The sequence below is a fragment of the Triturus cristatus genome, chromosome 6 (genome assembly GCF_964204655.1).
Source record: "Triturus cristatus chromosome 6, aTriCri1.1, whole genome shotgun sequence".
Taxonomy (NCBI): domain Eukaryota; kingdom Metazoa; phylum Chordata; class Amphibia; order Caudata; family Salamandridae; genus Triturus; species Triturus cristatus.
The window spans coordinates 583,175,520-583,188,952 of NC_140589.1; the positions used below are offsets into that span (position 1 = coordinate 583,175,520).

Here is a 13,433-nt window from a genome sequence, read left to right on the forward strand (position 1 = left end):
CCACTGTACCCCTTTGTGTGTGAGTAAAGGCTCCAAGACATTGTCCACTTGATCTTTCAGGTAACCTTGACATTGTTGTGTTCTTTCTACTGTTTTACTTAAAAGTCTCAAGACATCCAGGTTTGCTAATAATGTTTAACATAACCAAAGAGATACAAATTTACAAGTTACAATACTCAATTTAATACAACAGTGTCCATGTTTGTAACAGTTTGTTTGCATTAGCTGTTTGCCAATCCGTATTCAAACTCCTTGCATTGTTCCCAGGCTTTTTCTGTTCTCTGTACATTCCCAGTTTCGCAAGCAACAGAGGTTGGAACTGTTCGCAAACATTAGACAGTGGCCCCTGCTTCAGATCCATGCTGTGGTGACATCTGCTCAAAGTGCTGTCCAGTAACCTCGCGTGAGGTTACCATTCTCTTTGTGGGAGTACTAACTCACTACACAGTTACTGTAAACTACTGAATGCTACTGATTGTTTGTACACTTTGCATGTAATCAGAATGTCTTATGCTGTAAATATACAGGAATTATTATTAAAGGTATTGTGTACACAAACACTTTGGCTGGGCCTTCATACTTTAGTGTTGCTTCGATGACTATGTGCTATACACTTTGCAGTTAATCCTATAACTTCTTGCCCGCACCTACCCAGAATGTTAAGGATGTTTACATGCCCCCTACTTAAACTGAACTTTCATCTATAGACCCCAACGGCCTCTGCATTTACCCGGCTGAGGATGTTTTTCTGTGACTTTTTGTTTTTATTAATCAACATTGTTTACAATCTGTCGTCTCTCCTCTTGGTAATGATCAGAGTAATAAGAATGGCTGACAATGATGCTACAAACATTAAACAGGCATCATTAAAAAAAGAAATGTCTCGTAATAAGACAATAGCTTATCATGACAAATGTGAATGCAAATTTAATTGCAAATGTCTCAATTGGAATCTTACCTTTCTTTCATTATGACAGCACCGCAGGATTGGCAGTGTAAGACATAACTTTTTTCACCTTTCAAACTTTCTTTCAACGTGGGAAGCAGTTCTAAACAATCAGGAAGAATAAAACATGTTGTGAATATCTGATTTCACTTTTCACGAATTCACGGTTCATGACAGGATTACAAAAGTAGAACTGGTTTAATTTCTCCTAATGATGTAAAAGATCTGTTTCTTCTTCCTTTCCTGTTCAAAGTTTTTGATTGACATTTAAATGACCATAGTACAGTACGAAGATGCACAGGCCTTGTGTTATACAGTACATAGAACATAATGAGAGTGTAAGTATAGCATATTAAAACAAGCATTTACAATGCAATAGGTCTCGCATTTACGCGGGTTTGAGCTATTGGCATTGTAAATGTAATTTACAATGCTAATAGCTTAAACTCTCATAAAAGCGAGACCTATTGCATTGCAAATGCTTGTTGTTTTGCTGATTCAGGAAGAGGAGTAGGAGACATGCCGTTGGGGGCCAAGGGGGAGAGCACAGACAGACAAGAGAAAAGTTGTGCAAAGGTTGGTCGCACACTGCTCGTCACACCAGCAAGTTGCCCCAAAGGACTGTGGTAAATGTAGTGGCGACGGCGGGTACGCCTATGCCACGATGTATAAAGAACAGTATGTGTTGCGTTAGCCATCCCTGGACACGTATTTCGAGGTAGTTGCCTCTCGTCAGCAGGGAGCAGGTCAGTGTAAAGGGGTGCCGTGTGGACTGCCAAAATGTAATTAAAACAGGTCAAGTACCTCTCATGGCGCGCAGGTGCAGATCCAAGGCTCGTCAGCCCGTTGGCTCAAGGGAGCCGTAATAAATTGTGCAAAGGTTGGTCGCACACTGCTCGTCACACCAGCAAGTTGCCCCAAAGGACTGTGGTAAATGTAGTGGCGACGGCGGGTACGCCTATGCCACGATGTATAAAGAACAGTATGTGTTGCGTTAGCCATCCCTGGACACGTATTTCGAGGTAGTTGCCTCTCGTCAGCAGGGAGCAGGTCAGTGTAAAGGGGTGCCGTGTGGACTGCCAAAATGTAATTAAAACAGGTCAAGTACCTCTCATGGCGCGCAGGTGCAGATCCAAGGCTCGTCAGCCCGTTGGCTCAAGGGAGCCGTAATAAATTGTGCAAAGGTTGGTCGCACACTGCTCGTCACACCAGCAAGTTGCCCCAAAGGACTGTGGTAAATGTAGTGGCGACGGCGGGTACGCCTATGCCACGATGTATAAAGAACAGTATGTGTTGCGTTAGCCATCCCTGGACACGTATTTCGAGGTAGTTGCCTCTCGTCAGCAGGGAGCAGGTCAGTGTAAAGGGGTGCCGTGTGGACTGCCAAAATGTAATTAAAACAGGTCAAGTACCTCTCATGGCGCGCAGGTGCAGATCCAAGGCTCGTCAGCCCGTTGGCTCAAGGGAGCCGTAATAAATTGTGCAAAGGTTGGTCGCACACTGCTCGTCACACCAGCCAGTTGCCCCAAAGGACTGTGGTAAATGTAGTGGCGACGGCGGGTACGCCTATGCCACGATGTATAAAGAACAGTATGTGTTGCGTTAGCCATCCCTGGACACGTATTTCGAGGTAGTTGCCTCTCGTCAGCAGGGAGCAGGTCAGTGTAAAGGGGTGCCGTGTGGACTGCCAAAATGTAATTAAAACAGGTCAAGTACCTCTCATGGCGCGCAGGTGCAGATCCAAGGCTCGTCAGCCCGTTGGCTCAAGGGAGCTTAACTTTATATTCAGGCTCCCTTGAGCCGGTGAAGTCGACGGACTCATGGTTACGCACCTGCGCGCTACGAGAGGTACTAGACCTGATAACGATTTTAGCAGCTTACACAGCAACCCCACACATTTTCCTACTCCCTGCTGACGAGAGGCAACTACCTCGAAACACGTGTCCAGGGATGGCACACGCCACGCATACTTGCATTCACACTCGAGCATAGGTGTATCCGCCGACGCTGACCTTCAGGGACCATTTTCATTGGGGGAACACGCCTGGTAGGTGTAGCAGTGTGCGACCAATCTGGTTAGACAAGAGAAAAGTGGTAACGGGGCGAAGTATTGGTGACTCGGGAAAGGAGAACGTTAGAAATGAGGTACAGAGGAAGTAAGAGAGTGGGAAAAGGACAGCGATATAGAAGGTACTGGTTGGGGCGAAAAGAGGGCACTTGCAATCGGGGTGGAGAGAACGTGAGAACAGAGAGAAAGAAGACTGGTGCTCGGAGACCATGACGCGGAAAAAGGAAAGAGTTGGATGCAGAGCACTTTGATGGGAGGGATAATAGAAGGAAAAGGCAAAGACGGGGTTTCGTAGGATGAGAAATGAGGTGGTAGAGTGGAGACGGGAGGTAAATGCGAGAGAAAAGGGTTTGTTTAGGAGGAGAAAGGAGGGGAAGTGAGGAAAAGCGAGATAGTGAGGGAGGAACTGAAAGGGAAGGGTGAGATCGAGGTATCGACGCATGACGTAAAGTAGAGATTGGGATGATGACTCTGGGAAACATTATGGGAGTGCAGCAAAGGAGGGATTTAGATCAAAGGAGCCCACAATAAACCTAGGTTCAAGTAACGAAACACCTTACTATGGAGCTAATAATTCTCCCTCAGTGAGGGGCAAGTTGTGACAACAGCACTGCAATGCCTAAAGTCTGGTGCCAGAACCACAGCCCTGCGGACTACCTCACCTCTGCAATGAATAAACAAAGGGGATTCGCTATCATACTGACCGCAAACTGGAGATTAAAAGAAGGACACAAATAATCTCCGAAATCAAGCTCTCATTCTAAAACTGCAGTTTTTAGGGAGAAAGAATATTTTAACACGCTACTGGACCAAAGTTTTTTTTTCACGGAGGTGCGTTTGTTGCTCGGAATGGGGGGCAGTGCACTTGTTTTGAGTCCCCTCCTCAATTCCGCACGAGTTCCCAGTGTAAATCTTCTAAAGTATTACCTTGTAAAATATGCGAGGGGGAGAGTCCACATGAAATATGATGGAAAACTCAGCGTACCGGGATCAGGTGCAAACAAACACATGCAAATCTGCACTGGGGCTACACCCTTAGAACACAAGCGGCACCGAACATATTTCTGACACAATGTAAAGTTTTGGAATGCCCTTTTATGGACAATGTAAAGGCTAAATGATTTGCATTTGGCTGGAGGAAGAGACACGGCGAGACGACGTGCGTGTGCACATCGCCTGTCCAGGTGCGCACATGTCCTGTACCCCTTTGGCCAAGAAACCGACAACAATAGATCTCGCCAATGCGAGCAACGCGCATACGCTGCGTCGCTAGGCGTGACCTAAAAAAATAGCATAGTACAATTAATATATAAGACAGGCACAAGTAGCAGCCCTTTATAGAAATAGATAATAGGTACTGATATCGAAGGGCATGGTACTGGGAAATAGTAGAGTTGCACAGAAGAGTATACAAGAAATTTCCTTATAGCAATAAGGTATAATGTTGTGTGCCTTTAACAACACCTTTTAATAGAGCTACTTATAGTAAAATGAGGAAAAATCTGAGAACATGTATGGAGGTGGTATGAGGTGTAGCAAGGTCTAGCATCCAACCTTGTAATGATAACAATGTATGTAGTGAAGAGGGGGAGGAGAAGGGGGAGGCTAGTGCACAGCTAAATTCCATATGTATTCTATGGATCAACCCATAATGCTTTCATTTTCCTTTTAAGTGAAGCAAATTTGTCAAAGGTGACCATGATAGCAGGGGAGATCTGGGGGAAGGACCATCTTTTTAAATGTTAATTATGAGCACTTCTTAGGAATGAGAACCAAGCCAACCAAGTATGATAAGAAATGTGGTTAAATGATTTCCATTCAAACGGAATAACCATTACAGCAACCGAAAGTAGGTCCAGTAGAGCCATATCAGTACACCTTTAAGTAGTCATCAACTTGGATGCCCAAGGACCCTATATTTCTGTAGGGAAATTCAGAACTATCAGGAAGTGTAAAATTGCTGAGAATCAGGCCTGGACTTGGTCCCAGTAGGATATGAGAAGTCGGCAGTGATAGAACATGTTCTGTTGGGGACCAGTCTCCTCATTGCTATTCCAAAATTTTCCATCATCACGAAGCTTTAGTTTATGTAGCCTAGCAGGTGTCCAGTGCAGAAGGTTCGTAGCAAAGTGTTTTGCCTGGAAAATAGATGCGGCAATTTTGTCCCTGAAGTCTAGTTTATTAATGTTTTGTCATTCTTCTTCTGAAATATGTCCAATTGTTTCTGTATCAAAATGACTGGCCGATTTAATAGCAAGAGAGGACTTCTAGGATGGGGAGAACTAGAGAGTGTCCTGTATATTTTAGAAGCGATGTGACCAGACCTAAGCCAGCTCAATAAGCGGATTCCTTTTGTGTGTTTGTGCTTTGCATGCCTAATCTTAATGCTGGTCCATTGAAACCTGAGAGTCCCTAATATTTCAGCAGCACTTCTGTTTAAAAAATATATATATATATATCTTTTAGTGTTTTGCATAAAGAAGCAAACACCACAATACACCCTGCCACCAGTCAAGGACATGCATATAAAACACACATTCTACAGTTAGCAGCCTGCGGCTCGGCCAGAGCCAGGCAACGGTGCGGTAAATATTGTTCGTCCCAGGGTAATAAGTACAGTTTTTGAGGGCTCTTCTTTTTTCAATCTTTGTTTGATGCCCGGTCCTCCCTCTGTCTGGGCAGGCACCTTTCCTCCTTCCCATGTCAGCCCCTGTCTTCAGAATCCCCGGATTTTTCCAAATTTGCATGGGCAGCCTCTAGCTTGGTACCCTAGTTTTTTGGCCCCCATGCACCAGTTTAAACATTCCTTCCATTCCCACATCGTGGGTGGAGTGGGCGCCCCCCAGTGTTTAAGAATATCCCTGCGGGCCACCATCAAAGTCAAGTTGCAGAACAATAGGGCATAGTAACAGAGGCGTAACAAAAGTTGAAGGGGTCCCCCTGCAAGGTACACAGAGGGGCCCCAGCTCCGGATTTAATCCGGAGCTGTCTGGCGTGAGTAGTGCTGAGGGGTCCCCTGCAGCTCGGTGCCCCCCCCGCACTGCAGGGGATGCGGGGGCCTGTGTTACGCCCCTGCATAGCAATCCAGTGTTTCCAGTGTGACCAACTGGGGCATATGTCTAACCTCGTCGCCCAGAGTCTCCGAGATCCTATTGACCACTCGCTTCCAGTAGGTCCCTAACTTCGGGCATTTCCAGATTGTGTAAATTCGATTTCCTTTCATGTTTCTTAAACATCTATCATCAGATGCCCAGCCTATAGTAAACAAACCTGTCCTGGTATAGTTTGACGCCCTGTACAGGGTCTTCAGATGGATCAGTCGAAAACGCACCCGGATCGCAACATCTTTAGGGTACCCACATGCCTGACTCAAGTCATCGTCCTCTAGTCTGCCCAGATCCCTCTCCCACCTTTCCCTCAGGGGCAGCGGCATATCGTGTGTTGCCAGTGCCCAGGACAAGGCAAGTATTGCACGCCCCTAAACCGTGGACCATTAGCACTTCCTGAGTACCTTCCACTAGTCCAGTATTGAGACCCTTACCCTCATGCAATTTTGCATCCCTTAAAAATGCTGCGTCCGGGGCAATTGCCCCTGTGGCCCACCCCCCCACGGTGGGCCACTGCTCACGGGGTCAAGTGAGGGAAGACTATTGTTTAAAAGTGTGGAGTAGGGGGGAGGAGCCGAGCGCTCGACCAAGATGGCCGCGTGAGCTTAGAGCTCCCGAGACCCTCGCGCCCTCCGTCGACTATCCTGTCTCTAATCCTGATGGTATGCATGGCACCGTGTCGCTGAGTTGTCAGGGAGGCGATTGATGCTACCCGCGGTCGGATCGCCCATCGGGAACCGGACTTATGGCTGGCGAAAGATTGCGGCCTAACTCCCGGAGATGCCAGGGGCTAGAGTTGGCAGGATGCCCGACTCCTAGTTGATCAACAACGGCCTGGTGAGGTGTGAACTGTCGGACGGAGGCCCTCGCTCTTTCACTTTCGATTTCGTTCCCTTTGTCTGCCCGGACACTGTAGAGCTCTGGGTGGCTTTATAACCCCAGGGACGCTTGGCGGGCTACTTTGGCAGAACAAGGCGGACCTGCTCACTCTTTATACCTCTCTCTGAGAGGGAACGGTCTTCACTGCATTGGACTGCCTGGAGTCCATTATGTCGGGCAAGGCAGAAGGAGATCGGCTGAAGACTAAGTCCACCAGGCGGGGAACGTATTCCCAAGTCAACAGTATGGACCGCTACGCCCTCCTGAAGACATCGCCGAGTGGATCGAGCCAGGCGCCGGATGCCCAGAAGGAGGACTCGCCTGGGACACCGGAGCTCTCCCTGCAGGATGTTATGGGCGCGCTTGATGGGATGCAGACCTCGATGGGGAGGCAATTCGAGGCCCTGGCGCATAAGGTGGATGCCATCCTGGTGGATGTCAACTTGATCCGCTCGGACCTGGGCAAGACAAACGAACGCGTTAAGGACCTGGACCACAAGACCACGGGCCTCACTGATGATGTTGCGGATCTGCAGAACGAGGTCCGGAAGCTGAGGGCCGAGAGTGACCTCGCCGCCCGCCGGCTGGAGGACTTCGAGAGCCGGTCCAGGCGCAACAACGTGCGCGTCATCGGGGTCCCGGAGTCCTCGGATGAGGCTTCGACGGACCTGCTTGTGGAAGATTTGGTCCTCAATCATCTGAAGCCTAAGGGCCTTGGAAAGTTTTTTGCGGTGGAAAGGGCCCATAGGGTGCCGGGCGGACGGCCCAAGGCGGGTGCCCCGCCGCGGCCGATTGTCGCCCGGCTCTTTCACTTTCGAGATCGGGACGCTATCCTGCAAGCTTCGAGGGTGACGGGCCCAGTCCCCTTCCAGAATGCGTCGGTGAATTTTTATCCGGATTTCACCCAGCAGGTGCAGAGACAGAGACAGAGCTTCCTGGGGGTGAAGCGAAGACTTCGGGAACGGGACCTGAAGTATGCCATGCTTTTCCCCGCCAGACTACGGGTGGTGCATGAAGATCGGACATTCTTTTTTGACTCTCCTGTAATGGCCGACGAATGGCTGGACGCTTTGCCCCGGCGACGGACCGGGGACGACACAGCCGAGCATGGAGACAGTGGCCGGGATGGACAGGGCTGATATCTCAAAGCCGGCCTGACTTGATTTGACCATACTTGAAGATTTGAACAGATTGCAGTAACTGTGGAGGGTTGCGGGAGGACGAGGGGTGCTCTTTTCCTCCCTTAGGGTACTTTTTGTAGATTTTTGTTTTTGTAGGGCGACAGGCACACTGCAAGTTGGGGGGGCTTTTTAAGCTGCAGCAGGGGTGCAGGGTGGGGGGAGTTATGGGGAGTTTAAGTTTGTTGTTGGGGGGTTTATTTCTGCAAGGCATGATGATTATCCTCAGGGCTGTTCCATGGTGGCGCCTCGGGTGTGGGGTGGGCCTCTTTCCGTTTGAGGATGGGGGGTAGAGGCTTAAGTGTTATAAGCTGGAATGTTAATGGTTTGGGGGATCGCATTAAGAGGGGGATTGTTTTGCAATTTCTGAAACGTTCAATGCCAGACGTTGTCCTGCTGCAGGAGACGCATCTCATAGGCAATACGTGCTATGCCCTGAATAGGAAGGGGTATAAATTCATTGCACACTCGGGATTCTCTTCTGGGTCCAGGGGTGTGGGCATCCTCGTTAGAGCATCGCTGCCTTTTGAGGTGGACTCCACCATTGTTGACGATAGGGGGAGGTTTGTGGCGGTGGCGGGGCGGTGGGAAGGAAGGACTTTGGTTTTGGTTTCGGTTTATGTCCCGCCGGCCCTGCAGGCCTCCACATTTGCTGAACTGGGCAGGGCTTTGCTGACTCTCCCGGGGGGCATGCTGGTAGTGGGAGGGGATTTCAACGCTGTGGGTTCCGGACTGTTGGATAGATACCCGCCCAGGGACACAGGGGGGGCTCAGAAATGGCTTCCAGACCTCCTGGACACGTTTGGCCTGATAGACTGCTGGAGGCTCCGGCACCCCACACAGAGTCAATACACGTTTCACTCCGGGGCGCATGGTAGCCTCTCCAGGATTGACTACCTGCTCACTCTGGCCGCACATACCTCGTTGATATCCGAGGCGAGGCACATGGCACGTGGTATCTCTGATCACTCGCCAGTGTGGATCCGGCTGGATCTAGGTCGGGAGGGAGGAGGGAGGGTGGCCCCCATCAACCCATGGTATTTCCGAGACCCCAAGATGCGCAGCGCCCTGGTAAAGAAGGTAGATAATTACTTTAAGGACAATCTGGGAACCGTGGACTCGGCGGTGTCGCTGTGGGAAGCTTTTAAGACCGTGCTTCGGGGGGAGGCCCTCTCCCTGGTGGTGACTGCCAAGAATCGGAGGGATTGCGAAGTGCGGCAAGTGGAGGAGGAGATTGCGGCCCTTGAGGGGGATATGGAGGAGGAGGTCACAGAGTCCTCATTGCATGAGCTTTGCTTGAAGCAGGCGGAGTATAGGGACCTGGTGACGGACGCCGCCAAGACCCTCAGCAGGGAACAACAGGGCCGCCTGTATGACGTTGGGGATAAGGCAGGGAAACTCCTGGCGTGGCTGGACAGGAAGGAACGGGTCAATAGAGTGGTGCCAGAGTTGATAGGAGAGGGGGGAGAGGCGATTGTGGAACCTGAGGGGATAGTGGAGTGTTTCGCGGAGTATTTTCATAGGGTTTATTCCTCTGTGTCGGACAGGCCGCCCGAAGACTCGTCTGATCTCCTCCGTGATATCGAGTTGCCCTGCCTCTCTGACATAGATAGGGACGATTTGGATGGCGACATCACGGTTGACGAGGTGGCGGGGGCGATTCGCGCGTTGAATTCGGGTAAGGCCTCTGGACCGAACGGACTGCCGATCGATCTGTACAAACTGTTCCCGGATAGGGTCGCCCCTCACCTGCGCGCCATGTTTTTGGAGGCGCGGGGGGATGGGATCCTTCCGTTGGATCAGCGGCTGGCGTCGATCGTGGTCATACACAAAGAGGGTAAACCCCGAGATAGATGCGCCTCCTATCGGCCCATTTCACTCCTCAACGCTGAGCCGAAAATTCTGGCCAAACTCCTGGCTACCCGTTTGATTAGGGTACTTGGCGATCTGGTCCACCCGGATCAATCTGGCTTTATCCCGCACCGAAACACAGCATTGAACCTTAGGCGTCTTCATGGCGTCATCGCCAGGGCGGGCACGCTGCGTGAACCGGCTGTTGTGGCATCTCTTGATGCCACGATGGCCTTTGACATGGTGGAGTGGGCATATTTATGGGCCGTGCTGGCCAAGTTTGGTTTCGGTCGCGGGTTTGTGAGTTGGGTCCGGTTGCTGTACGAGGGGCCACTAGCGAATGTTGTGGTGAATGGTCGGGCATCTACTCCGTTTCAGCTTGGTAGGGGTACTCGGCAGGGCTGCCCCCTGTCGCCTCTGTTGTTCGCCCTCGCCCTTGAACCGTTGGCTGCGTGGATACGTTGGCACCCGGATATACGGGGCCTTCGGTGGTCGCCTGATCACGAGGACCGTATTTCGCTTTATGCCGATGATATCCTGCTGTATCTTGCCTCACCTAAGAAGTCACTTATAGTGGTCTGTGACGTACTCGCATCGTTCGGTAGGAACTCGGGGCTTGTGATTAATTGGGGCAAATCGTACTTGTACGTTCTTAGTGGCGAGGTCCCACCGATCCCTAGAACATGTTCGATACAGGTTGCCCAGCAAGGTTTTGTGTATTTGGGGATTTTTATATCCATGGATCCTGCTGTGCGCTATGAGAGGAACCTGCTCCCCCCCTTGGCACGCTTGAGGCGAGATGTTGAAGGTTGGCGGAGGATGCCGCTCTCCCTTGTTGGGCGTGCGGCCCTGTTCAAAATGATGTCTCTTCCCCGCTTCCTCTACGCCCTCCAGAACACCTTGGACTGGGTACCGGCCAAATACTTTCGGGAGGTCGAAGGCCTCCAAAGGACGTTGCTGTGGGATGGGCGGCCGCGAATAGCTATTTCAAAGTTGACGCTCCCATGGTACGATGGGGGCATTGCGCTCCCAGACATCCGACGGTACTATTGGGCCACGCAGCTGAGCGCGATCAACCATGGGTTTTACGGCCCTGCCCTCAGCCCTGGGTATGCCATGGATAGGTGGCTGCTGCGCGGCGGCAACTACTACAGGGCGTTGTATTCGCGGTCCCTAGACTCGTCCCTCACGGGGCCCACAGGTGTGGCGGTGCGCGTATGGAAGATGGCGACCGACTCTCTGGGCTGGAAGGATAGGCTAACCCTCGCTACCCCATTGTTTGAATCGGAAAGGTTGGGAAGACTCTGGCATACGAAGGGTTTTGATAAGTGGGATCTGATAGGTATATCCAAGGTGGGGGATGTGCTGAATAAGGGGAGGGTGAAGTCCTTCGAGGAGTTGCAGACTGAGTTTGAGCTAGGGCCCTCAGAGTATTTTAGGTATATCCAGCTGCGTCACGCCCTCCGATCAGTCCTCGTGGAGGGTGAGAAGGTGCCGGAGTCCTCTCCCCTTGAGGACCGAGTCCTTGATGGTCATATGCCCGAGAGCACGATTTCGCTCATATATAAGAAGTTGATAAACGTCCGGGCAGACTTGCTATTGGGGCTGAGAGAACAGTGGACCAGGGATGGCCTTGAGTTGGATAATGAGGACTGGCAGTCAGCGGTTTCTTCGCCTAAGGAGGTTGCGATCCCGTCGCGTCTGAGGCTGGTGCAGCTTAAAATACTGCACCGGGTGTATGTTACGGGGCCAAGGCTGGTCCACATGGGATTCTCGGAGGACGGCCTGTGCAGAAGGGGATGTGGTATGGTGGGTACTTTCCTGCACATCATTTGGGAATGTGGTGTCATTGTGGAGTTCTGGAGGAGAGTCCATGCAGTTATGGGGGAGGTGACGGGCATTGTGGTACAGCCGGAGGCGCGGTGTTGCCTCCTGAACGTCTGGGGGCCCACTGATCTCGATGAGGCGCAGACCCAATGGGTGACTCTGGGTAACATGGTAGCTAAAAGGGATATCGCGCGATTATGGGGCTCCTCGGGACCCCCTACACTGACCGCGTGGAAGGAGAACATGGATTGGAGCATGTTTAGGGAGAAGACGGTCTACTGCTCTAGAGGTCACCCCCGGAAGTGGCATGCCATCTGGGGGCGGTGGAACCAATACAGGGGGGGAATATGTCTTGCCCCGGACCTGGAACCTCCCGAGGAACAGCTTTCCCCCTGACCTAATTTCCAGCACAGTTTGGTTTTAGTAACCGTTCTGGGCCTCTGCTGTTCCCCTTCTTCCTCCGCACACAGTCTTATACTTAGTAGATGAGTGGGGTCCTGCCTCCCCTGGGGGCTTTCGCCATGGGCTTTCAATGTTCTGCCTTGCTGGGGTTTGTTGTGTGTTTTTTCTGTGTTTATTTAAAATTGGACCTTTGCATTACTCATCGAACTGTATTGGGGACACATCACTGTATCTAACTTGCAATGCTGCCGAACCTTCGGGCTGTCGGCTGAATAGCTGTGTCCTGAATTTCGAAATAAAGGTTTTCAAAAAAAAAAAAAAAAAAAAAAAGTGTGGAGTAAATTCTGGACATTGTGTGACTCATCAGGGGGGAACCCAGCACCCTACACTCAAGTGCGGACTCTTGCTCTAGCTCGGCCTGCAGTACTTAGCATCTACTGAACCGTAGCTGTTGATACTTCAGGAACTGATTCCCTGACAATTTGTATTCAGTCTGTAGGTCATTGAAAGGAATTATTGCTCCTTCCCTCCAGATGTCTCCTAGTCGGGAGATCCCCACCAGATCTAATTTTCGATGACCATCTATGCCCTTTAGGCCATGTAGAAGATTCGAGCCCCAAAGGGGGATCCGCGGTGTCACCCTACTCTGCCATTCCAATGCATGTGTCACCCTCTTCCAAATACTAACTACTGTCTGGGAAAACATGCCTTACATCGCATGCAATACATCGCATGCAATACATCGCATGCCATTAAACGCAAGTCATTACAAAGACATGCTGTAGGGGTCAGAAGGTGTTGGATTTAAAATCCAACACCTTCCCTACTGTTGCACAGACTGGAGTTGGAATAGTAAATTATACTATTCCAACATCCAGCGTCCCCTACAGCAAGTTGTTGTAATGACTTGCTTTGTAATGGTATGTGATGTAACAACGCGGTCGTTTTAACGACCGCTTTGCAATGGCATGCAATGTATGGCATGCGTTGTAACGTGCCATATTCACGGTCTCGTCGGGATGGGAAGTGGGGGCAGCCCTCGTCCCCCATATATGTGATGGAGGTATCCCTCCGGGGCCATAGCAGTATGGTCCGCACACAGGGAAGGTTCCTACTGTGACAATAAGGCCCTGTCATTGACAGTCAACAGCTGTGAGCCCAATACTAGAGTCGAA

The 13,433-nt window shown here is 50.7% G+C and overlaps 1 protein-coding gene across 2 annotated transcripts in view; it reads right to left on the bottom strand.

Annotated features, from left to right (window-relative positions):
• The window catches only part of UBE3D (ubiquitin protein ligase E3D), a 1,075,540-nt gene that overhangs the window by 955,330 nt on the left and 106,777 nt on the right, over positions 1-13,433 (bottom strand). For both annotated transcript variants that reach the window (XM_085611020.1, XM_085611019.1), the window contains exon 3: positions 959-1,049. In XM_085611020.1, the coding sequence (XP_085467146.1) occupies positions 959-1,049 (91 nt within the window). The remainder of the gene's footprint in view (positions 1-958; positions 1,050-13,433) is intronic.